Below are 27,559 nucleotides of genomic sequence, written 5' to 3' on the forward strand. Positions count from 1 at the left end.
GGAATTTAATTTTTTTTTTTTTTTGGCTGTGTTGGGTCTCCATTGCTGCGCGCAGGCTTTCTCTAGTTGTGGCGAGCAGGGACTACTCTTCGCCTCCACATGCAGGCTTCTCATTGCAGTGGCTTCTCTTGTTGTGGAGCACAGGCTTTAGGCACGCGGGCTTCAGTAGTTGTGGCAAGCGGGCTCTAGAGCACAGGCTCAGTAGTTGCGGCACATGGGCTTAGTTACTCAGTGGCATGTGGGGTCCTCCTGGACCAGGGCTCGAACCCGTGTCCCCTGCATTGGCAGGTGGACCCTCAGCCACTGCGCCACCAGGGAACTCCCTGGAATTTAATTTTACACACAACAGACAAGAGTACAATCTCCTAACCTAAAGGTAAAGGGCAATGGTAGCTATGAGAAAATAAACAAAAATAACTTTCAGTTCTCTAACAAATCACCCAAACTTTACATACAGTGATTCTTATGTACCAGGCCAAATTTTATACCTAGAACGTGTAACTATCCAGAGAAAATGCAGCTTTTTTTTTTTTTTTTGCGGTACGCGGGCCTCTCACTGTTGTGGCCTCTCCCGTTGCGGAGCACAGGCTCCGGGCGCGTAGGCCCAGCGGCCATGGCTCACGGGCCCAGCCGCTCTGCGGCATGTGGGATCTTCCCAGACCGGGGCGCGAACCCGGTTCCCCTGCATCGGCAGGCGGACGCGGAACCACTGCGCCACCAGGGAAGCCCAGAAAATGCAGCTTTGATGAAAATTACAAATCGCCATTTACTACTCTCATAGAACATTGTAATAAAGGTGTTTTTTTAAAACACACACATAATATAAATCAAAACAGAATATATTAAAAATACTCTCTAAACAACTGTATTAATCCTATCCAAAAACAAAAAAACAAAAAAAACCTTGGGTATACCAACTTAAAGATACAAAATTTAATTCAAAGTGGATCAGAGACCTCAATGTAAAACCTAAAGCCATAAAACTTCTGAAACACTAGAAAAGTTTTATGACTCATGTTACGCAAAAATTTCTTAAATATGATCCCCAAAGCACAATTCATAAAAGAACAAATGGATAAAATGAACTTCATTGAAATTTCAAAGAAATCTTATGCTCTTCAAAAGACACTGTTAAGAAAATGAAAAGACAAGTCACGGTCTAGGAGAAAATCTTTCTAAAGCATACAGCTGACATAAAACTTGTATTTCAAATATCTAAAGAATTCTCAAAACTCAAAAGTCAAAAAAGGGGCTTCCCTGGTGGTGCAGTGGTTGAGAGTCCACCTGCCAATGAGGGGATGCGGGTTCATGCCCTGGTCCGGGAAGACCCCACATGCCGCGGAGCGGCTAGGCCCGTGAGCCATGGCCGCTGAGCCTGCGCGTCCGGAGCCTGTGCTCCGCAACGGGAGAGGCCACAACAGTGAGAGGCCCGCGTACCGCAAAAAAAAAAAAAAAAAGTCAAGAAAAACCAAACAACTCAGTTTTTTTAAAAAAGGAGGCAAAAAATTTCACCAAAGAAGATACACAGATGGAAATAAGCACATGAAAAGATGCTCAACATCATTAGTCATTAGAGAAATGCAAATTAAAACAATAATGAGGGACTTTCTTGGTGGTGCAGTGGTTAAGAATCCACCTGCCAATGCAGGGGACATGGGTTCAATCCCTGGTCTGGAAAGATCCCACATGCTGCGGAGCAACTAAGCCCGTGCGCCACAACTACTGAGCCTGCGCTCGAGAGCCCACGAGCCACAACTACTGAGCCCGCGTGCATCAACTACTGAAGCCCACACGCCCTAGGGCCCACATGCCGCAACTACTGAAGCCCGCGTGCATAGAGCCCATGCTCCGCAACAAGAGAAGCCACCGCAATGAAGCCCACGCACGACAACGAAGAGTAGCCCCTGCTCGCCGCAACCAGAGAAAGCCTGTCAACGAAGACCCAACACAGACCACCCCACCCCCAAAAACAATAATGAGGTAACACTACACATCTATTAGAATGTCCAAAATTAAGATTAACCATACCAAGTGTTAGCAAGAGCAACTACAACTCTCATACACCGCTCGTGGGAAAGTCAAATGGTACAATCACTTCGAAAAGAAATCTGGCAGTTTAAAAAGTTAAACATAGGGCTTCCCTGGTGGCGCAGTGGTCGAGCATCCGCCTGCCGGTGCAGGGGACACGGGTTCGTGCCCTGGTCCGGGAGGTTCCCACATACCACGGAGCGGCTGGGCCCGTGAGCCATGGCCGCTGAGCCTGCGCGTCCGGAGCCTGTGCTCCGCAACGGGAGAGGCCACAACAGTGAGAGGCCCGCGTACCAGGAAAAAAAAAAAAAAAAAAAAAAAGTTAAACATAAATCTACCATATTATGCAGCGATTTTCTTCCCAGGTTTTTATCCAAGAGAAATTTATGCACAAGTCCATATGAAAATCTTTATGCAAACCGCAACGGGAGAGGCCACAACAGTGAGAGGCCCGCGTACCAGGAAAAAAAAAAAAAAAAAAAAAAAAGTTAAACATAAATCTACCATATTATGCAGCCTGGGTATTTATTTATCAAAGAGAAGTAAGAGCTAATGTCCACACAGAGACTTAAACATAAATGTTCCGGGACTTCCCTGGTGATCCAGTGGTTAGGACTTCACACTTCCAACGCAGAGGGCGCAGGTTCGATCCCTGGTCGGGGAACTAAGATCCCACATGCCACACAGCGTGGCCAAAAATAAAACAACCCACATGAACGTTTGTAACAGTTTAGTCATGACCCAAACTGAAACAATCCAAATGTTCATCAACAGGTAAACAAATAAATTGAGGTCTATCCATACCATGGAATACCACCCGGCAATGAAATGAACTATACATACGACAACAGAGATGAATCTCAAATAACTAGGCTGGGTAAAAGAAACCAAGCAAAGAGTACATACTGTATGAATCCACTCATCTAAAGCTCTAAAAATTGCAAATGTATAGTGACAGAAAAAGCAAATCAATGGTTGGTTGAAGATGGGGTATGGATTGAACTGTGTCCAAAAAAATACGTGAAGTCCTACGCCTTGGCACCTGTGAATGTGAACTTATTTGGAAATAGGGTCTTTGCAGATTTAATCAAGTTAAATGAGCTCACACTGGATTAGTGGGGCCCTAAGTCCAATAAATTGGTATCCTTATAAGAAGAGGTAAATTTCGACCCAGACATACAGGAAAGAAAGTGTGGCATAATAAGAAATATACTTTGGTCTTGGTCCCCAGGTCTTGACACAGAACTCCTAAAATGCTTGAAATTTCCTGAGTGACACAGGTGACAGGAGTGTATTCTGTTCTAATATTTGGTCTTTGTCCCCAGTACAAGACACAGAAGCTTCTAAATCCCTTTGAATTTCCTGGGTATCAGAGCATTTTTTGTTTCAATGAGGTGACTTGCTAGGCCCCTATATAATTTCAGGATGGGGGATGGTCGCCAGAAAGACCAAGGCTTGATTAGAAGCCTAGAACTTTCAGGCACACCCCCCCAACCTCTGGGGAATGGGAGAGGAACTGGAGATGGAGTTAACAGTCGATCGCTCCTGTGTGATAACAACTCCATAAAAACGCCTAAACGACCGTGTTCAGAAAGCTTCTGGATGGTGAGCACACCGAGGGTGCTCGGAGGATGAAGCGCCTGGAGAGGGCATGGACGCTCTATGCAGCCCCTGACCCTTACCTTGCCTTGTGCCTCTCTTCCATGTGGCTGTTCCTGAGTTGCATCCTTTATAATAAACTGGTAATAGTAAAGAAATAATTTCCCTGAGTTCTGTGAGCCATTCTAGAAAATTATTGAATCCAAGGAGAGAGTCATGAGAACTCGATTTATAGCCAGTTGGCAAGAAATACGGGAGGCCTGGGACTTATAAATGGCATCAGAAGTAAGAACAGTCTTGTGAGACTGAGCCCTTAACCTGTAAGGCCTGATACTAACTGCACGTGGTATTAGACTGAATTCAGGCACTGTACACCTCGCTGGTGTCCGCAGACGTGGAGAATTGGAATATTTGAGGAAAAAACCCACACACTTGGTGGCAGAAGTTTTGTGGATAAAACAGATCATAGAAGGCCACGTGAAGACAAAGGTAAAGAATGGGATAATGTGTCCACAAGTCAAGGAACAGTAAAGTTTCTGGCAACCACCAGAAGCTAGGAGAGAGGCATGGAACGGATTTTCCTTCGGAGCCACCGGAAGGAACCAACCCTTCTGACAACTTGATTCTGAATTCTAGCCTCCAGAACTGTAAGAGAATAAATTTCTAGTGTTATAAACCACCCAGTGTGTGACGTTTTGTCACGGCAGCCTTAGCAAACTAGGGAAGGGATGGGAGGAGAGACTACCAACAGGCTACAAAGAGGCAGAGGAGACTTTTGGGGGTGATGGATATGTTCACTATCTCCATTATGGTGATGGATTCACAGGTATATAATATGTCAAAACTTAAACTGTACAGTATAAATATGTACAATTTATTGTGTGTCAATTAAATTTTAATAAAGCTGAATTTTTTTTTAACCCACAGCTCATCAAAAAGTCTACATTAATAAATGCTGGAGAGAGTGTGAAGAAAAGGGAACCCTCCTACACTGTTCGTGGGAATGTAAATTGGTGTAGTCACTATGGAAAACAGTATGGAGGGTCCTGAAAAAACTAAAAATGGAGTTAACATATGATCTAGCAATCCCACTCCTGGTCATATATCTGGAAAATATGAAAACTCTAATTTGAAAAGATACATGCACCCCAATGTTCATAGCAGCACTATTTATAACAGCCAAGACATGGAAGCAACCCAAGTATACACACACACACACACACACACTCTAAAATATCACTCAGCCATAAAAAAAGAATGAAATATTGCCATTTGCAGCAACATGGATGGACCTAGAGATTATCATACTAAGTGTAGTAAGCCAGAGAGAGAAAGACAAATATTATATAATATCACTTACATGTGGAATCTAAAAAATAATACAAATGAAGCTATATACAAAACAGAAACAGACTCACAGACGTAGGAAACAAACTTACAGTTACCAAAGGGGAAAGGGAGGGTGGGAAGGGATAAATTAGTAGTATGGGATTAACAGATACAAACTACTATACATAAAATAGATAAGTAACAAGGATTTACTATAGAATACAGGGAACTATATTCAATATCTTGTAATAAACTGTAATGTAAAATAATCTGAAATATATATATATATTACATATGTATATAGCAAACTGAATCACTTTGCTATATACCTGAAACTGACACAGTATTGTAAATCAACTGTATTTTAATAATTTTAAAAAACCCCAGGGTACATCAAGCCCATTCACAAAGACTTGTGAGAATGACTGTCTAAGTCCTGCAAATGGGAAAGAAGCCTTAAAGCTGAAGCACAAAACTGACACATCAGAAAATCCTCTGGGATAGATTCAGCTATCCTAGAGCTATTTCTGATGCACTCAAGGAAAAAAATCCATCCACCCCATAAAGTAGCCTGTCTCTGCAGGTGTGCTATGGTGCACCTCTGATACAAACCCTTTTCCTAACATTTCAGGACAGGTTCCTACTTAAGCACAGTGGGATTAAAATACCCAAACATGAGAATAAAATTTGTCATATTCTTATATAAAATTATGTTCAACAAGTGATTTATAATTGAAGAGAGCAGACATTCTACCACATTTATTACAAAAAGCATCTATCAGTCTTCTCTTGTTCGGACTCGCATTTGAACATGTATTGGTTCAAAAACTTACTTTAAAACTAAATGCAAGTTAGCAGAGAGCCGAGGATCTGTAAACTGTGTTGTTCTGTTGTTATGGTCAACGAAATAAACTCTGCCTGTTGCTGTATTCCGGATCTCCCATCCAGGAGGCAATGGACCAAGCTCTTCACAATTGATGTTGCTAAGATCCCTGCAAAAACAAATATAAAATAAAAAATACCTCAGTGCTGGGCCTGCTGAGCCAAGCAAGTGTAAATGACACAGAACAATTCCATGAAGTCTGAGAAAATGTATTGTTTCAGAAACTTGAGACGTTCAGCTGGAATCTTTAATTCCCAATGGTTTAACAAACTTGCATACTCAAAACCCAATCCATAGATGGCTCAGAAACTTATCACACAGCCTACGTTTTTAGTGAGTTCATTCCTGGGCTTTAATGTAATTCAGGTTTTAAATTAATATAAAAGCAATCACAACATTTGCCAACATAAACTGTACTTCAATACTTGTCTGACAAAATATTGTTTTCCAAATGTCAGTGATATAAGGAATTAAATGTTTTCTAAAATTTCCCTTCAATTATTTCTTTCTTTACTACACCATAAAATCTGTTTAAATGTTCATTCCATGATTAATTTTAAGCTCTTCAACAAAGCAAAACTGGAAATGTTATTGAAATTGTGATCCTGGAAATAACCACGGTATATATTTTAAAGGATAACTACTCCATTTTGAATTCTGAAAGATATAAAGCTAGTGAATGAAGAACCTGTTTAAGACACCTTAGGAAGAATGTTCTAAGGTTTACTGCTACAATAAAAAAAGCAAAAAGACTTTTTGCTTTTTGGAGCAAAGACCACTGTTATTATATCATGCATTCTTAAAATACTATTATATATGACAAAGATTTATAGAACCTTAAAGAATGAATGAAATAAAAGCAGCATGTCTAATATAAATTTAAACTGTAACCAATAATTACAATGACAAATCTCATCAAAATTATGTTTTCAAAGTTAAACTAGAAAAATGTTTTCCTGAAATAACCTCTTCTTGGTCATAGTGAAAACATAATGATGGGCACCCAGAGATTTGTTGGAACAATGATTTTTAACTTGTGCTTATAGGTGCCCCAGAGATTCTTCTGCTACAGAACTAAAGATTGGAAAGAACACACTATTCTGAGACACTGCTAGTCTCAAAAGAGGCAAGGGAAAAAGTTCCAAGAATCCTCCTCAAATTTTTTTTAAGTGAATTAAACTGGAGCTGGTACCTGAGTGGCAGACAGGCAGAGTGGGGGGCTGCCAGAGGGTAGTGGTTAATTGGGAAACTCAGCCTCAGGCCAGCAGCAAGTTTGGAAAAGGAAATCTGGAACTTCCCCACGGAGAACTCAAAGGGAAGATGAAGTGATTCCAGGAAAAATTCCTAAATTCTCACTTTAGGTCCACAGAACTCCAACCAATTAAAATCAAACTCACAATCAAAGATCACCAAACACTTCAGAAAGGAATTCATGATGACTGAGTCAGTAGAAACAAAACCACGGAATTAGATCCCCAAGTACTGTCAGAGATCAAAAAGAATAGCTATGATATGCAATGTTTAAAACAAATAATAAAAGGGAACAATTACAAAGACAAACTATCACTGAGAGATTATTAAGAATGAACAGATAGATTTTTTTTAAATGGAACTTTTAGAAATGATAAACAATTATCATTCTTCGTAATCAAAGAATGAATAATGCTTTTGATGTAATGCAGAATTTCACTTTATATCATTTGATTTAGAATTTTATAAATTTATAGTCATACATGGGAGGGCTCTAAAGAATTGACGAGAAGCAGAAAACTGGAAACACTCTTTATGTGGAACTGGAAAATAATTAAAGGAAAATGGTATGTTATACAGCCATAAAAATTAATACAGATCTGTATTTTAAGACTACATAGTCAGTATACAATATAGTGAATAACAAAGCATTAATCATTATTTTAAAAAGAAATACAAAACATTCTAAAATGGTACTTCTCAGATAAATCTAAGTTTACTGGATATCTTTACATAAAGTTAAAGTGTCTGAGTGACACTATTTTATAAATCTCTTTGATTGAATAGTGATGATATTTTAATAGAATCTAAATATTTATAGTCTGCTTTGATAAAAGATTCTCCATACAAAAGACATATTCACTAAAGGATCCCCCCAAACAAAAGACATATATTTTAAGATAACAATTTGGAGCATAGAGACTAAAGAAAAGAAATATAATCCCAAGCATTATTTCATAAAGTCATTATTCAATACTCAATATGAAATATTCTTAAATCTTTATAGAAACCCCTTATTCATTAATGAAAAACCAACATTGTTTCCTCAGGAATAAGAACACACTGCCCACCGTGGTGCCAAAATCTCTCTGTTTCAACTTCCGACGCCAGCTTACACACCACTCTTTCAAAAGGCAGCTCAAGATCAGCTTTCACACTGTTGTAAATCATTCAGTTTTTTAAAAATATCATTTTTCTTCTAAACATTTCCTTCCAATGATTTTAAATTATGTTATAGAAAAGTTCGTTACTGACCTTCAACCTGATAAACAGAACCCAAAACACTTCTTTTTATAATTTACACATCAAAACTCTTATTTCTAAAAGTTAGGCACTTAGATTTTCCTCAGTGAGCTTATTAATAAAACAAAAATTTCCTCCCCACTATTTTTTTTAAATCAACAGCTTATATCATGAAGACACAGAAATGGCAACCTTGATACAATAATTAATGATAACACATTTCCTTGGCTGCCATCCTCAAAAGATTCTGATTAAGCTCTATCACAAAGTAAAACATTTTGGGAATTCCCTGGCGGTCCAGTGGTTAGGACTCGGTGCTTTCACTGCCGGGGCCCAGGTTCAATCCCTGGTCAGGGAACTAAGATCCCACAAGCCGCAAAGCGCGACCAAAAAAAAAAAAAGGATAACATTTTCATTATAATAGCTTTATTTATAAATAAACAGAGTATCAAAGCAATCCAAAATCAGCTAGTCACATCTGCTTTTAATTCAAAAACATGATTCTAGACAAGTAGAGCTCTGAGTACAAACTTTAGGCAGAAAAAGATCTCTTGACCCTCCACAGGACTTTTTTTTTTTTGAAGAGAGGAATGTTGCACTTAATATATAAAATATCCTCATCCGGGGCTTCCCTGGTGGCGCAGTGGTTGCGCGTCCGCCTGCCGATGCAGGGGAACCGGGTTCGCGCCCCGGTACGGGAGGATCCCACGTGCCGCGGAGCGGCTGGGCCCGTGAGCCATGGCCGCTGAGCCTGCGCGTCCGGAGCCTGTGCTCCGCAACGGGAGAGGCCACAGCAGAGGGAGGCCCGCATACCACAAAAAAAAAAAAAAAAAAATTAAAATATCCTCATCCAACAAAGGTATATGTATAGCTTACAAAGTTGATTTAGAATTTTACTTAGAACTCAACCTTTTTTTGCAGCTTCAACTGGACTACTTGGCACTCTCCATCTGTTCAGTAGAAAATAATTCAAAATAGCTAGTGGTTTAAAATGTATTATTTGATACTAAAATGTACCAGAAACTGTGTTAAACTACTAAATTGATTTTGTGTCATTCCATCTTTTTAAAGTTAAAAGATAGCTGACATTTTGGTTAGTAAATGCATTCAACGAGGCCTGCAATTCAAACATACAAGTTTTGGCATTTAAAATTAATTTGTTAATTGGGTTATTCCTTTTCTACATTAAAATGAAACTTGAAGATTGAATACACTTATATAAAGTTAAAATAAACATACCTTTTTTAAAAAAGCCTAACCAGAAATAAAAATATCAATTTACTACCCTTAAAAAAAAAGGGTATGTTTTTGTAAGGGTATGTATGTTTTCCCCAGGTCAATTTTCAAATTCCTAAAAGACCCACATTTTTGCCTCGATTTTTTTAAGGGGGAGAGGGACAGGAACTGGAGACTGGTTGGGTGGTACGGCACTGGGGTAGGGTTGCAGAGAAGAAAGTAGGACTTTCTACTAAATGTCAAACTGAAAATATGATCAGAAAGAGCCAAACTTTTACATCATCTATTTTAAGAAGTTAAAGATTAAATAATCAAATAAACCCTAGGTGAAATGGCTACTCAGTGCCATGAAGGGTATTCAGAATAAGCTCTTACCTAGGCACTCTTGGATCATGCCATGTGCTCACACCAGTCTGAGTGTGTAAGAAATACACCTGACCTTGTTGTGTTGTCCTCTGTTCTGTAAAATTAAGAAACACTAATAATAAAAACATATTCAGAATGTCCAAATCAAAAACAGCTATAAACACTAAGATGATATTATATTAATAGGTAAACCCTCCAAATTACCAATCTATTTTATTACAAAAGAACTGCTTTACAAATCACTTGTTCTGAACTCAGAACACATTTTCTCCTGGAAACAGTCTTATAAATGGTGGTGAGGGTCAAAGCCCAGCTATTTAAAAGCCAACTATGGTTATAATGTGGCTCAAATATTGAACATGTTGCAATGGAAAATAGAAAACAAGATTGTCACAGTACCAATAATTAAATAAAACAAACATGAAGAAATTATCTTTTATTTGTCTTAAATGTGGAGCCTAAGGGAAACAGAAGGGCTCAGAGGAAGAGGCTAACCAACTCTGGGGTGATTCTCAGGGATTTGCAGAAACTTTCAAAGAGTTTGCAGGCTCGTTATGCTTTTTAAATTATGCCTAATTTTATATCAAAACTTATGTTTTTTCTTTCCTTGACAGAGGTGCATTCTCAAGACTACATTTGGACTCAAACAGAAGCAAAAAAAGATGGAATATAGAAGAGACACCCTATAGCCTAAAAGAAGCAATGATGGAAAAATAATCAAGTTAGGAGCAGGAAGACTAAAGAGCACATATGCCTACTGGGGGAAAAAAAGCCGCAGGTAAAATTAAGTCAAAGCCCTTGGGGAGAGAGTGAGGAGGCCAGGGCAAAGAGAAGGAACCTGTGAAAGGGTTTCTTCAATGGTGGTCTGTAGTCTTTATTTACTTATGTTTTCAAGCAACAGAACCACCTTTTTTTTTTAAACAAAATCTAATGAAAAATTCCAATATATGAAACAATAAAACTATTGCTAATATTTATTAGTATAAATTTGTTTATAAACCTGTAATAAAAATCAATTTAAACTTTTAAAATTATAAATGTAAAAATGTTTAAAACTGGTTCTAGATGACAGCTGCAATAATTTCAGCCTTGGTACCCACTTTACTCCTATGTTTTGGTTGTACAAAAAAACTTTTTTTTAATCCAAATCACACAAATATTGTAAAAGTATAACCACCCCCACTCCAAACCACTTGCCTTATAATCGCAATTAAAAAGAATGCCAGGGCTTCCCTGGCGGCGCAGTGGTTGAGAGTCTGCCTGCCGATACAGGGGACACGGGTTCGTGCCCCGGTCCAGTAAGATCCCACATACCGCGGAGCGGCTAGGCCCGTGAGCCATGGCCGCTGAGCCTGCGCCCCGCAACGGGAGAGGCCACGACAGTGAGAGGCCCGCGTACCGCAAAAAAAAAGAATGCCAGGAGATACTTAATTCTAAGGTCTGGACATTAATAATAACAGCTAAATTTTAACTTCTCATGAAATTTCATTTATTTCTTGCAACAAATCTACATGGTTGGTAATAATATTTTCCCCACTTTATAGTATAGAAGATAAAACTGAGGCTCAAACAGGTTAATGTGCCCAGCATCACACAACTAATATATAGCAAAGCCAGGATATGAACCCAGCTGTTTCCCAAACCCATGGCTCTAGCCTCTGTGCTTTAAGTTAACCTGTGTGGCCTAGCTAAATTAATGGAAAAATTGGGGTTTTTTAAAATTAAATAGTTAAAATACTTAAAAAATAAAGTAAGAATGATGCATTTGTGTAAGTCTAAAAAAAAAACATTCTGGAGTAAAAATAAAAGTTAGATCAGGCAGTTCCCAATGTTGGTCACTAGGTGTCATCATCAGCCCAGAACTGTTTATCTAGAGGCTGTGGAAAGGGCAAGGATGTTAAGTAACTTGGTTAAGCTTTTAGCAAGACAGGAGAGAACAACTGAGGTCACATTACAAGAGTTCACAAGTTGCAATTAATTTAGGAAGTTCTGTATTCAACTATGAGAAGATTCATGTCATCTTTCACATGGAATTCTAAAATTTAGGAAATTATATAAGATTATAAGTACTTTTACACAAACACAGAAGTGACTAAATCATTTACAATAACCCAATCACTCAGATAACACAAAATTATAGACAATACAAATACAATATATAAATACCATCAGAAATATGCTTTTAAAATTATTTCTAAATATGCACGTCTAGAAAATTACAAGTCTGACTTCAGATTGCCATTATCAAGAAAAACACCATCTCACTTTTTACAGTGCCTGTTTACAAAGCAGTCTCACATTGTTTCATATGCTTCTCACAATACCTTTGTGAAAAGGAGAGGTATCATTCATCTCATTTCATTGTAATTGGGCAAAAAGGTTAAGGTTAAATGACTAGCCCAAAGTCAAAGTGTTGTTAGTCTTCTACCACTTCAAAGACTTTTCAAAGTTGGGGAGTTTTACATTTACTTTGATTTTCATTCAGAATTCCTAAACCCAGATTAATAACTTCTTTAAAAGTTGATTTTCTGCCTTCTTAGCAAGCTGAAATCAGTAAAACACACTTTATTTTTCCTCTGCTAGTTGTCATACCATAGCCTTCTGGTAGGTCTGGAGGAGTATGTAAATGTGTCCTGCTCATGTAATTTCTATGTCGTTGTGACCTGACTCTCCTCTCTGCCAGTCTGGGATCTGAAGACTGTCCAGATGTTGCACCATTTGTTCCACTAATTGGAGTGTTCTCATCAACAAAACAGCTAAGAGGTCTGCCAGGACTAGAATATTCAGATGCTGGTCTATCGAAAAGTAACAAGGAAAAAAAGTTACTCAACTCAGATACCAAAAGCAGAATTTTTAAGACAATGTATGTACAGCAGAAACAATCACTTGTAAGAAAATGGAATGATTAATACAAATATAATGACTCAAGAACTCTCAATAAAAGCAAACCCAAAGCCTCAAAACACCAAAGAAACCCAGGTGATAAGCAGATTATCAATTACGTATTCAAATCACTTTATATTGACTTTAATTACATTTCATATGATATCCGCGTATATTTGTAGATGTGAGTATGAGCTCACAAAGCCTTACTTGGCTTAGCCACAGGCGACCTCAGACCTGCGTCCCACCATTCTCCCACTCTGCCTCTGCCACACTGACATTCTTCCTCCTCCTTAAGCTTGCCATGGTCATCCTACCTTTAGTGCTGGAGAGTAGCCCTTCCTTCTACCTAGAGTGATTTTTTTCTTCTATTTTCCCTAGGCCAGACTCCTTTTTGTCATTCAAATCTTAGTTTAAGCTTAAATGTTGCCTCTAAGAGGTCGTTCCTGACCTTCAGATCTAAAGTAGTCACCCAGGCATTTGACAGTACCTCACCTTACTTCCTCAGCATGGCAGTTACTTCTGATATTTTTCTCATTTGCATCCTTGTTTTCGTCTGTCTTCCCCCACTAGAATATTTATTGAGAGAAGAAAGTCTGCCTAGTTTGTTCCCCACCATATATATTCCCTGCACCTAGAGTAGTGCTTAGCATATATTTAAGAGTAGTAGTTCAATAAACATTGAGTGAATAAAGGAAAGATAGTCTGTCTCTTCAAAGAGCTGCCAGTCTCTTGTAGGTCATCCAAACTAAGAGGATAATCAAGAGTTAATTTTTAAACTAACATTTACAACACAACTGACTTTATACATGTGGAAATTAAAGTCAATTTTATCAGTTAAATGAGAAGGAAATAGACTTCACTAAAGCACTGACACAAGTACACATTTATTTACACTCAGATATGATAAAAATAGGTTCTTTGACTTCCATAAAATCCTTGGCAGTTTAATACTAGAAATCAACTCTCAAATAAGCACTTTTTAAAATGGCAACATAAACTAAGCTTTCATCTGAGAATCACAGTATAATAGAGAAAACTTTGTGGTTCAATGAGTTAAGCAATTAATCCCCAATAAATACAAGTATAGCTAATGAGAAGCATTTGATGTTCTGTGTCATGTCTGGTGCCAGTTCTGCTCAGGGAAGAAAAAAAAAAAAAAAAAAGTAGAAGGAGCAAAACAAACACTGAGTAGAGGCGGCAAATAAACTTTTTTCTTATTCTGAAAAAAAAGGAAATCCAGCCACTTATCCTATTCATTTTCAGTTATTTAAAGAGCTTTCCTTGAAGCTTTCAAAACTTGTCTTGCATCCCCATGTCTTTACACATTAAGCTCCAGGAAGGCCTTTCTGCCTTATTCATGGTTATAGCCCAAATGCTGAACACAGTGCCTGGCATATAACAATTTGGTGAACTGAATGATAGCTGTTACCACTACCCTGAACACTTTTTATCACCTTCCCCTTACCTGGCTAAATCCTCATATTCTTCAGGATTTAGTTCAGAGACTCTCCTCCTTCAGAGTTTTCCTTTGCAAGTTCTACCCTCCTGCCCCCAACTCTAAGTCAGGTGCCCCTCCACATGGTCTCAGAGCATCTGGCTCTTATCTTGGTCAAAGACCTTACTGGACACAATATAATCATCCCCTGACATTACTGAATAAATGGAGATCCTGTATACATATTTTGTTACAGCCGTTCAATGGACTCAAAAATTTTTTTAAGAGTCCTAGAAATAAGATGACTTCTCAATGTATTCATTTAACTCATCTAATAAATATTTATTGAACACCATCACAGGCCATGGAGCTACAATAACAGGATGACCTGCTAAGCAATCTTTATTAAAAATAATCATGGCATTTGCTATAAGATCGATCTACTGATCTAGAGCAGTTTAAACCAAGAAAGGAAATCTGGTAAAGCTGACACATAAACAGATAGGGGACTTCAGGAGGGCAAACAGCATAGACCATGGGAAGATACTTGTATGTTCTTACCGTGTTGGGCGTTCCCATTGCGTAGTTCTTGTTATGTGGTTTAGGTATTGGATTCTTCCAGAGGCAGTTCGCCTTTCTTCCCAGCTTAAATAAAAATATTGAGAGATAAAGCAGTAATAGGAAGCCGGACATGGAATGTTTTTAGAACAAGCCAGGAAGACATTTGCTGTTATGAATCAGGAATGACAAATTGAAAAGGCAATGCACAGAATATAGGAATTGTTTCAACTTATTTTAGAACTGTACAGTATGCCTTCTAGAATTCTGAAGCTTTTAAAATATTTATACTGAGGTGTGACTAATATTTTCCATCAGCCAAATGGAGAATTTTTCAATGATGTCAACAATGCTCAATTAAATTATACTAATTTCTCCAGAATTTAGTGGGGGGAAAAAAGGCCATACTAAAAATAAAAATTATACATAATTTTTAAAAATTAAATTTAACTAGAAAAGTATATAAAAGCTTTTCAAAGCATTTAGCCTACCCAAACTAATTTTTAAAATCTTCATATTTTTATTTTCTCTTGCACATTTTCTACTAAAAGTTATGAATTTTTTTTAAGTATAGTTGACATACAATATTATATTAGTTTCAGGTATACAACATAGTAGTTTGACATCTATACACTACAAAATGATCACCAAGGTAAGTCTAGGAACCATCTGTCACCATACAAGGTTATTACAATATGGACTATATTCCCTATGCTGTACATCACATCCCCATGACTTACTTATTTTATGACTGCAAGTTTGTACCTCTTAATCCCCTTCACCTATTTCATCAATTTCCCCTCCTCTCCCCTCCCCTCTGGCAAACCAATACAGTTTGTTCTTTGTATCTATGAGTCTGTTTCTGTTTTGTTTGCTTTGTTTTTTAGATTCCACACATAAGTGAAATCATATGGTATCTGTCTTTGACTTATTTCATTTAGCATAATACTCTCTAGATCCATCCATGTTGTTGCAAATGACAAGATCTCATTCTTTTTTTTATGGCTGAGCAATATTCCTGTGTGTGTGTGTGTGTATGTGTGTGTGTGTAATACATCTTCTTTATCCATTCATCTATTAATGGACACTTAGGCTGCTTCCATATCTTATCTATCTTCCATATCTTATCTATTGTAAATAATCCTGCAATGAACAAAGGGGTGCATTTACCTCTTTCAATTAGTGTTTTCATTTTCTTAGGATACATACCCAGAAGTGGGATAGCTGGATCATACATACGGTAATTCCGTTTTTAACTTTCTGAAGAACCTCCCTACCATTTTCCACAGTGGCTGTACTGATTATATTCCCACCTACACTGTACAAGCGCTCCTTTTTCTCCACAACCTCACCAACATGGGCTATTTCTCAAACTAATTTTTTTTTTTTTTTTTTTTTGTGGTACGTGGGCCTCTCACTGTTGTGGCCTCTCCCATTGCGGAGCACAGGCTCCGGACGCACAGGCTCAGCGGCCATGGCTCACGGGCCCAGCCGCTCTGCGGCATGTGGGATCTTCCCGGATCGGGGCACGAACCCGTGTCCCCTGCATCGGCAGGCGGATTCTCAACCACTGCGCCACCAGGGAAGCCCTCAAACTAATTTTTTAAAAAGCAATAATGCCACTTCTTCCTCAATATCCTATTAATTCATATAACAAAAAAATTAGGCGAGTGACTATAGTTATGTTAATATTCCACCAAACCACTGGCAGAGGTTTGGAGGCCTTAAACAATAGAAAATAAAAAGATGCTAAACAGGTTTCTTCCCCTGTGATTACAATTATAGTACAATAATGTAGAACAAATTTAGAATAAGCCGTACAACTGTTGTAATCTCTCGATACTGACTAGTTATTTCATCCTAAACTTCCCCTTCAAAAGTACCATAATCCACCTCAAATCCATAAAAATTAAGATATATCAAGAAGCTAAAATGATCTATAAACAGACTTAAATTACAGCAATTTTTAATAGCTTACACAAAATGAGCAAATACCATAGCTTGGATTTGAAATTTCATGTCAAAAATAACTTAAAACTCAACCAATTATACACTTAAAATGGATATAGTTTATTGTATGTAAACTATACCTCATTGAAGTTAATTAAAAATACTTTGAAAATTAAAAATAAAATTGGTAAGGTGTCAGAACTAGTATGAAACAAAGATAGAGAGCAATGATAAAAAGCATAAGCTTTGGAATCAAGGCTTAAATCTGTGTTCCAGTTCTGCCATTTCTATGTGGCCTTTGGCAAAACACTTAACCTGAGTCTCAGTTTCGTAAGTCTGTAAAACGCATGAGGGTAATAATAGTAGTAACAGTAGTAGTAATAATAGCTAATTATTTATTAAGCACTTACTCTATGCAAGACATTGTGCTACGTGCTTTACATGAATGATTTCATTTAATCCTCACAAGTACTGATGGCGTATATACTATTATCATTATCCTCTTTGATAAATAAATATACACCAAAGCTTACAAAAGTCAAATAAATTGATTAAACTCATAAAGCTACTAAACAGAAGAGTAAGGATTGGAACCCAAATGGTCTAATTCCAGAATCACATTATGAGAATTAAATGATCTAATGTATATCATGTGATGATATATATGTAATGATAAATGATATAAAGTTCTTATAACACTATTTGACACTTGCAGGCTCAATAAATGTTACTATGTTATTGTAATTACTATTACACAAATTCTGTATCCCATCCCTCTAAATAGAGCAATGCCTCAGATTCAGCACCTACATGCCTTGTTTTGAATAATTTAATCAATCAAAAAAGTTTTCCTTTTGAATATATAATATTTACAGGAGATTTAAATTTGTCAAGAAAGTTGATTTGTCTCCTAGTCAAAACTCTTAAAAAAGAAATGTAACATATCTAATTCATGGCTTATTTTACGAATTTGTTGTGATAAGATCCCTCACTAATTTTCTAAGTACAAGGAAAACCTAGATTTTGGAATTGATCAGCAAATTTCTAAACTTAAATATAAACACCAACTTATTTCTCATTATTTTAGTGATTTTATCTAATGATTTTTGCTTACCCATCTGGTAAATCATTATCAAACAAACGACTGCAGTCCACAACTTGTCCTCCTGTGCCTATTCGGTCTCTGGACTGAAGACTTACTATTAAACAACAAAAACATTACTAAGAGTCACAGAACTAGAAAGAATTACTGCAATTTAAAATATTTCTCTTTGAAAGACACCTGTTTTAGCTTATTTTAATACTTAAGAACGAACTCTTTGGTTTCTACTAAATTCTGCAATTTTTCTTTAATTTATTTTTTTTGGCTGTGTCGGGTCTTCGTTGTGCACGCAGGCTTTCTCTAGTTGCGGCAAGCAGTGGCTACTCTTCATTGCAGTGAGCGGGCTTCTCACTGCGGCAGCTTCTCTTGTTGTGGAGCACAGGCTCTAGGCGCACAGGCTTCAGTAGTTGTGGCTCGCGGGCTCTAGAGCGCAGGCTCAGTAGCTGTGGCGCATGGGCACAGCTGCTCTACAGCATGTGTGATCTTCCCGGACCAGGGCTCGAACCCGTGTCCCCCGCACTGGCAGGCAGATTCTTAACCACTGCGCCACCAGGGAAGCCCCTGCAATTTCTTTGTCCATGAGATTTTTCTCTTTAAGGTTTTCTACACTTTATCATGTTCATGGAGGAGAGTCTAACTCCTTTTTTCTCATCCTAATGGGGCAACGCAAGGCCACTAGTGCACTTAAAAAGAGGCGTAACACATGAAAGGTATATTTGTGTGTTCCACATTTTTGAGTTTTTAACTTCCTTCTCAATCTAAGAATGACAGGAATTATGAATAACGCTGTACTGTAGATATTTCCCTGCAATAACCAGAATAGGGCTTTTGTTATGATGCTACTTTGGCAACTCTCTATGAACCTAATTCACTGCCTTGTAAAACTAAGTCCTTCAAGTCCTTTCCGCAACTAAAACCTCTCTGATAGGTTCATATAATGCAATCATGTTATTCTAAATTCTGCTCTATAATGCAATGGTAAGATTCCAATTGCCTGTTACTTCTTTAAGAAGCTTCAAAGGAGCCCACCTCAGTGCCCTACCATTCTAGGTATCTTGATCAAATCTCAATCAATTCTTAAGATAAGTCTCAGGAAATTTTATATAAAGGGGCCAATTCAAGATAACCCCACTAGCCCACTAAATGCCTTATGAGTAAGGTATCAATTTTTCCCTTTCTCCAATCAGTGCTATACTACCATTCTATTTTTTTCTATTAGTAAAGATTACTTTAAAACTGCAAAGCATTAAACTGGTTTTTCTTACTCAAGAACCAGTTTGAGAATTACTTTCAGAAAACCTTAGTATCATCTATAAAGTCTATCTCAGTGTTCTACTGTATTTATATACTTTTAAAGAATTCCTTCCTAAAGGATCGATAGTTCTTCACATTAGGAGCCTATTTTTTACATTATTTGTATTTTTTTTGCTTTTAAAAAAAATTAAGTTGTCCTAGATTCTGCATCCACTATTTGAATAATTTTACATGACTCATTTAATTCATGCCAATACAATGAAGCTGCAGTTACTGTACTTTGATTTTAAAGGTATTTAGAGTTTAGGTCAGCTTAAATAAAGCCAAAATTCACATAACTTTCAATTCCACACTTACCTACTATCTGTCCTCTAACTGTATCATTGTCATTTGGCCCAAGTTTGCATAGATCCAACCTCTGATCTATTTCAAATCAACAACAGCAAAAGGCAAAAAATAAGTTGGTATAAGAGATTCTCACATCTACAGAGTGATAGTAAATTTCTACAAGCCACTGGAAATCAGACCAATCATTTAAAGAATTAATCAAGTTTTAATGAGACAAATGTTTAAAATTCTCTAACTGCGTACATAATATTAGTATAAATGTCTTGACAAAAGTTTTGACAAATTCAGATTTCAAAAACCATGACACTGGTGCCAACATGCAGTATTTTCTCTCCAAAGATTTCAGAACACTTCGGTCTAAGTCTTAGCTTGCCACTTAATAGTTTTGTTCTTAAGCAATTTATCCCCAAGTCTCGATTTTCTCGTGTATAATTGTAGTACTTACCTCCTATTAAGGATTAAATCAGATGGTTATGTAAAACTCTTAGCACAGTACCTGGCACCTAAGTGTCCAATAAATGTTAGTTGTTGTCATTGTTTGTTTGTTTTTTTATTTTTTGCGGTACACGGGCCTCTCACTGTTGTGGCCTCTCCCGTTGCGGAGCACAGGCTCCGGACGTGCAGGCTCAGCGGCCATGGCTCACGGGCCTAGTCGCTCCGCGGCATGTGGGATCCTCCCAGACTGGGGCACGAACCCACGTCCCCTGCATCGGCAGGCGGACTCTCAACCACTGCGCCACCAGGGAAGCCCGTCATTGTTATTTTTTATCTAACCATTTCACATAACTCCCCCAAGTATAATAATAACATAAGGCCAAGTATAAGAAGCCAAGTATAAACTAACATAAGGGTTTGAGTTCTGGTACTAACTCATTTAGAAGCAGCTCACTTCTTCTCTCATGCCTCATCTATAAAACAGATGTAACACTGGCCTGGCTAGTTACAGTAAGGAACAATGTCACCCACTGCATGTTGGTTTTACTTTGATTTCAGCACTTATAACTGAATTCTCTTTATAGCTGCATGCCATCTGTCTACTTAAGTAAATCACGAATTGATAGAAGGAGGAGACCGTATCTTAAGTTTTTATATTCTCCACTCCAACCTGATAGAATGGAACTACATCAGGTGCTTAATAAATTAAATATTACTACACATCAAAAAGGTCATATAAATTACTGCAATGAAACATTCACAAGCAGCAGAAAGAAAATCTGTGCCCCACCTGGCTTATTTTTCCCTTTGCAAAATAAATGGACACTAATAAGACAGCTGTACAGAGGACCTGTGCAGAGCGATGCCTCTTCTGTTCAGCCCTCGTAACGTGTCCTGCTCCCAGTGCCAGCAGGCCTCTGCCCTGGCTTCTCAGAGGACAGGATTCATGCCTTTTTCACCTTTCTGTCACTGGGCTTTCTAACAGTACCTGACACTTTAAAGGTTCAATAAATGTTGGCTAAACTGAACCAGAAATAAGGTCATACATGTGACCTATAAGTCTTCAGTTTGCCTGCTGCATTGGGTTAGAATAACATGGTTCATTTTGTTTGTTTTGTTTTTTGGGTTTTTTTGGCTGCACTGTACAGCATGTGGGTTCTTAGTTCCCCGACCAGGGATCAAACCCATGCTCCCTGCATTGGAAGGCAGAGTCTTAACCACTAGACCACTGGGCAAGTCCCAAAAATGGTTCATTTTTTTATATGCTAGACCTTTTCCAATCCCCACATCTTCTACCTCCTGTTGGTCACCCTTTCAACCCAGAAATATAAGAAATTCTCAGGTGCCTTTAAATTCCCCTCAGAACTTCTAGCTCAATTTTCTCCTTTTTAATTTTTAACAGTAATATTTTTATAACTGGGTTGTGGTATCATACTACATTAAAAGGGGTCATCTCTTAATATTATATATCTAACATTCAAAGCTAAATTCAAACTATTTTTATTTATTAATTTCCTTAGCTGGAATCTATGTGAATTTTTGCTTAGAATAGGCATCTGGACTACAATCCCATGACAACAGCTAGCAATAATTTTTATATTATATAAAAAAGAATTCTGTAGAAAAAGAAAAAAACTTTCTGCTGAAAAAGATATTTCCATCTATGTCCCAATGGAAATACCCCCCAAAAGATGCTCTGTCATCTGGTTACATGAATTACACATACACTAACAAGTCAACTTGTCAACCCAATATAGAAATTGCTTCTAATGTCTTGATCTTGGTCTAATCTTGTAAATGACCAGTTTGGTGAAAAATTAAGCTACAGTTAAGCAGTTAATACAGCTGTCTTACACTCAAAATAATGTCTTACCTTTATAACTTTTAATTTTTCAGAGCAGTTTTATATGTCATTTTTATTCACTAATAATTCCCCTTTAACTGTTATATTAAACACTCCAATGACCTAAATAAAACTCCCTTTATCTCACAAATCCACCTAAACTAGAGATGAGTGCTAAGAAATAAAAAAGACATTTAATACTTTGATACCTTTTTACTTTTTTTTTTTTTAGCCGCGTCACACTGCATGGCTTGTGGAATCCTAGTTCCCTGACCAGGATGAACCCGGGCCCAAGGCAGTGAGAGCACAGACTCCTAAACCACTGGACCACCAGGGAATTCCCTCTTTTTATTCTTCTGGATATCAGTCATTTCTTAGCACTTATAAATTCACTGGATACTAAGTATCAGCTCTGATTCATTTCTAGGTTTCACATATTTAAAATGTTTCATTCTTTTTAAAAAGTCAACAAAGTAAATTTAGACCAGGAATTTTTACCAATGTTTCAAACACACACAGGAAATTAAGTTTTTGGACCCCTGCCTCCCCCATCAAAAAATACACATATAGATATTTAAATATGTATATTTAAATTTTTAAAAGCACTAGTATCTACTCACAACCAGTGTCTTTGAGGCGGTTGATGGCATTGGAAAGAAGACGAACACAACCAAGAAATCCAGCACCTTGTTTTTTATGGATCTTCTTGTGATTCCATACACTGATCGTAACTGAATCAGACTTTCCAATATACCTATATAAAACAAAATGACTGCATGAGTAACTTGGCAATTATGAGTAGTATAAAATTTTTCTTTTGTTTTTGTAGTCTAAAGTCACAAATGCTTGAGTATGGCTAGATAATGCAAAATATGTTTGAATTCAGTCTATCCACAGGACTGAATTTAAATTTTTTTTTAATTCTAAAGTAAAATCTAAAAAGAATTTTTAATATATTCTTTATCATACCTGCCACTCTCAGGCTGAGTAACAATTTTTGTTAGTAAAAAAAAAAACTATTTTAGTAGCTAGTGTCAAATAATCCTATGGAAGTTTATGATTATTTCTTTCCAAAAACAAAAATCTTAGAAAAACTTTTATCACAGTTACATTTTAAATACACTTCAATGACATGACCTAGTACCTCAGCGAATACTCAGTTCATTTTCAAGAGGCATTGTCAAGGCTGACAGACCAAAAATCTGACATACCTGTTATGTTTTAAAATGCTGTAGAACAAAAGCTGATTGTAACGCTTTTCCCCTGCTTCTCTCCTGTATGCAGGCCTGGAGCGAGCAGGACTCTTGCAGATTTCACTTCACTGCCTGCAGACAAGCAGAGCAGGGAAAAGCGTTACTATACTTGTCTGTGCATATACCTGTAAGTATGGAAAAGCTCTACCACAGCCAATTGTTAACATGGTGTCATCCCATGAGAAAATATAATAAAATAACATAATTATATCAGTAGAACCCTAAATTTCAATGACTCTAAGAGGTCAAATTTTTGGTCCAGCAACCTTGACCTTAAACTGTCATTCAATAAAGCAGTAATATCAGAAAAATTCACCTGGTATATAAAAAAGCCTAGACCACTTAAGTAACAACTAAAACTTTTAAAAATAAATTTATTTATTCATTTATTTAATTTTGGGCTGCACTGGGTCATCACTGCTGCATGCGGGCTTTCTCTAGCTGCAGTGAGTGGGGGCTACTCTTTGTTGCGGGGCGCAGGCTTCTCATTGTGGTGGCTTCTCTTGTTGCAGAGCACAGGCTCTAGGCGCACGGGCTTCGGTAGTTGTGGCTTGCGGGCTCTAGAGCGCAGGCTCAGTAGTTGTGGCGCACAGGCTTAGTTGCTCCGTGGCATGTGGGATCTTCCCGGACCAGGGCTCGAACCCGTGTCCCCTGCATTGGCAGGTGGATTCTTAACCACTGCGCCACCAGGGAAGCCCTAAAACTTTTAAATGAGTAACATGAAAGGCACACTTGAGGCCCTGGATCCAGCTTTGTTAAAGCATGCCTACCCTTCTAGACTTTTAATTATGCAAGCTAATACTTTTTTTTAATTTAATTTTTATTTTATATTGGAGTATAGCTGATTTACAATGTGTTAGTTTCAGATGTACAGCAAAGTGATTCAGTTATACATATACATATATCTATTCTTTTTCAGATTCTTTTCCTATAGGTTATTACAGAATATTGAGTAGAGTTCCCTATGCTACACAGTAGGTCCTTGTTGATTATTTTATATATATAGTAGTGTGTATATGTTTAATTATGCAAGTTAATGCTTTTCAAAAATTAAGCCAATTTGAATTTCATTTCTGTTGCTTGCAAATGAAAAAATCTGGACTAAAATAACATTCAGTATGCATGTATCAATTTTCAAATAGACCTAAACAGACTTAACTTGGCAAGTATGTACCTGCATAATAGGTAAAAATTCTAGAATCAGAATCAGGTATTAACCAGCTAAATTGCCCCAAACCAAACAATAAAAAAAAAAAAAAATCACACTCAATCAGTTTCCCAACTGATAAGCCTGATATACAGGTATGCTAAAATATTGGTTCCCTGAGGCCTTAGAGCAGCCCACCCACCACTGGCTTAAGCATCCTTTTGGGAGGCTGGATGTCAAAGCCCAGAGAGACCTTGGGAACATACATTGAAGACAAGGGAGCTTCTGTCAGCCTGTATCCTTGACTGACTGTGTGACAGTGTCTTGCTTCCCTGCCAAATGGACCTTATATACAAAATATACTTCTATTGTATTAAACCACTGAAAATGTGGGGTTGTCTATTATATCAGTCTATTATATCTAACCAACACAAGGGACAAATCATAAAGTGCCTTGTCAGCCATAGTATGAACTCTGGCTTTTACTCTAAGTAAGACAGGAAGCCAATGGGGGATGTGGAACAGGAGAGTAACCAGATTTGATATACATTTTGACAGGATCATTCTAGCTGCTGTGTTGAGAAAGACTGTAGCAGCAGCAAAGCTAGAAAAGCAAGGACTCTGAGGGGGTCCACAGGAAAACCACAGCCTGTGAGCCAAATCCAGCAAGCACAGGGTTTAGTACAATTTCACTTTTTTTCCCCAAGGAAAAAAATTTTTTTAAGTTTGAAGGCCATATTAAAAATACTTACAATGTCTGTATCTCTCCATTCACATTCTCGCTTTTCTAACATAAAGTTATTTTCTATTTGACGGCTTCCTTCATAATCTTGGAACTAGTTTCTTTGCCATTCTTGGCTCCCTCTAAGCCATTCTTCACATTACAGCCAAAGTGTCCAGTCTTGGATATAAATCTGATAATAGCATTTCCCCACTTAAAACACTTTCATTGCTCCCTATTGCTTTTAAGAGAGTATTCAAACTTATTAATAGGCTTTCAAGGACCTTCATGAGCTGGCTCCCGCTTGCCTCCTACCACACTCCCCTTACCTTACACGTGAACTTACCAATGCTGCCTCTCTGAACTGTTTTCAGAATCACGTTGTCTTTCACCTCTGGGTCTTCACACAGACAGCTTTTGCTTAGAGCCTTCCCACTTTCTCCGTCCTCAAGTTTACTCCTATTTAAGGTCTAAGCCTAAATGCCACTTTTTCTAGGAAGCTCTCCCTAGCTCCTAAATCTGTGTCAAGAAGTTCTATATGTTTCCACAGCACCCTATACATATTCTCATCACACTGTTTATACTTTCCTATTTCTTGTCTTTATACACCACGTGGCTGTAAGCTTGGAGGACTATGTCTTGTTCACTGTTGTAGCTGGGTCCCTGGCTGAATTTAGATCTGACTGAAGCTAAAAGAAATGGCTTTAAAGAGTCTGATCAAGGGAAATCCCTGGTGGCCCAGTGGTTAGGACTCTGTGCTGCCACTGCAGGGGGCACGGGTTCGATCCCTGGTCAGGGAACTAACATCCTGCAAGCTGCGCAGCACAGCCAAAAAAAGAAAAGAAAAGAAAGAATCTGATTAAGAACTCAAAAGCTTAGCTACATAGATAGTAGGTAAAGACAAGTGGAACATTCGGAAGAAAAGCTGATGTTGATAAAGCATGAAATAGAATGACTGTGAAGCTTAAAAGGCTAAACACTTGGAAAGTCAGGATATCAGGACATTTAACATGTTTATAACCTGGGAGATGTTCACAAAATGGGAGAAGTTTAGAGAGCATATAACTGAATTAGCAACCTGTAGAAAACTGAAACCTAAGCCTGAAAGGAGCAATAGACTCCCTGAAACAAGATTATTACTGCCACCAAGCCCCGAAATATTCCCAAACTGTAAGCCCAATATACTCTGATGGTGATGATGAGGCTGAAACAGAATAATAAGTCAAAGTATTTAAAAGGAATGGAAAGTGTAAATCAACTACACCTCAATTTAAAAAATTAAAAAATAAAATAAATAAAAGGAATGGAAAGACCTCCTGAATCCTTTCCCCAACCTAATTCATCCTCAAAACCTGGCAGCACTCAGGGACACTAGGTACAGCTGAGGGAGGAGGTGAAATTCTGTAATAAAAACAGGGTATTAAGAAGAGGTTAATCTAGTGAATGGAGAGACCTCCTAGCATCCCTATGCCATTCAGATCCATGAACACAAGCATCCAAGAATACAGCCCCCAGGAAGGAGAGGAAGAATTCTGTGCAGAAAATGTCACAGTTACTCCTGATTACCCTACCAAGCTGATCAGCTCTACCCATGGGTAGAGAGTTTCCAATCAACATTTAAGTGCCTCCCCTTAAATATAAAAAGACAGAAATCCAAACCAAACTAACAGAGAAAAAAGGAAATCTGAGAAAAGAGAGGCAATACAACAGAAAAAAACTACAATTATAATACTTCTCTCATCAGAGAAGATATTATGTCTAGGAATAAGAGTAAGTTATGAAAAAGGAACAGTCAGAAAGCAAAATGATATGCGAAATTTAAAATTTGAGAGCAGAAATTACAATAAATAGGAATGCTGGAAAACCAAGTTGGGAAAACAGCCCAAATATTTCATGGTAGTTTTTAATTTTTTACTAAAACAAAAATTTTTTATTATAACTTTTTTTTTAACTAAGATAAAATATGAGAGAAAAAAGATAGGACAACTAAATGATGATCAATTCAGGAGGGATAACATCCAAATAATAGGAGTTCTCGAAAAAGTAAAAGAGAGAAAGAAATACAATGGAGAAGAGGAAATCATCTATAGATGATTAAATAAATAGAAAAGTTTCTCATAACTAAGGAGTTTAAGTATCCAGATTAAAGTCACAGTAAGTATCTAGTACTATATTTCAGATATACCAAGTCTATCGTTAAAAAATTTAACATCAGGCATAAACAGTGTACCCTGAAATCTTCCAGTGGAAAACAACAATCATGAAGGACCAAAATCAGGATGCCATCAGCAATACTCTAAACTTGCGCTGTCCAAAATGGTAGTCACAAGGCACATGTGGCTACTGAGTACCTGAAATATAGCTAGCCCAAACTGAGGCACTCTGTTAATGCAAAACAAACTCCTGATTTCAAAGACTTCGTTGTTTTTTGGTTTTTTTATTTAAAGGCCGCACCACGCAGCATGTGAGATAGTTCCCCGACAAGGGACTGAACCTGTGCCCCTGAAGTGGAAGCGCGGAGCCTTAACTACTGGACCGCCAGGGAAGTCCCTCAAGGACTTTGTATAAAATAAACAAAAAGGGCTTCCCTGGTGGCGCAGTGGTTGAGAGTCTGCCTGCTGATGCAGGGGACACAGGTTCATGCCCCGGTCCGGGAAGATCCCACATGCCGCGGAGCGGCTGGGCCCGTGAGC

The 27,559-nt window shown here is 37.7% G+C and overlaps 1 protein-coding gene and 1 non-coding gene across 3 annotated transcripts in view; one reads left to right on the forward strand and one right to left on the reverse strand.

The window, feature by feature from the left end:
- Window positions 1–27,559, reverse strand: part of SMURF2 (SMAD specific E3 ubiquitin protein ligase 2) — a 123,297-nt gene that overhangs the window by 15,815 nt on the left and 79,923 nt on the right. For both annotated transcript variants that reach the window (XM_024130338.2, XM_024130340.3), the window contains exons 4-10: window positions 22,366–22,499; window positions 19,477–19,542; window positions 17,878–17,962; window positions 14,817–14,900; window positions 12,527–12,729; window positions 9,944–10,028; window positions 5,790–5,948 (exon numbers count right to left, since the gene is read on the reverse strand). In XM_024130338.2, coding sequence (XP_023986106.1) covers window positions 5,790–5,948; window positions 9,944–10,028; window positions 12,527–12,729; window positions 14,817–14,900; window positions 17,878–17,962; window positions 19,477–19,542; window positions 22,366–22,499 — 816 coding nt within the window. The remainder of the gene's footprint in view (window positions 1–5,789; window positions 5,949–9,943; window positions 10,029–12,526; window positions 12,730–14,816; window positions 14,901–17,877; window positions 17,963–19,476; window positions 19,543–22,365; window positions 22,500–27,559) is intronic.
- Window positions 25,594–25,666, forward strand: TRNAG-GCC (transfer RNA glycine (anticodon GCC)). The gene has a single exon. It is a non-coding gene; the product is annotated as a tRNA-Gly (tRNA).

The sequence above is a fragment of the Physeter macrocephalus genome, chromosome 14, assembly GCF_002837175.3.
Source record: "Physeter macrocephalus isolate SW-GA chromosome 14, ASM283717v5, whole genome shotgun sequence".
Classification (NCBI taxonomy): domain Eukaryota; kingdom Metazoa; phylum Chordata; class Mammalia; order Artiodactyla; family Physeteridae; genus Physeter; species Physeter macrocephalus.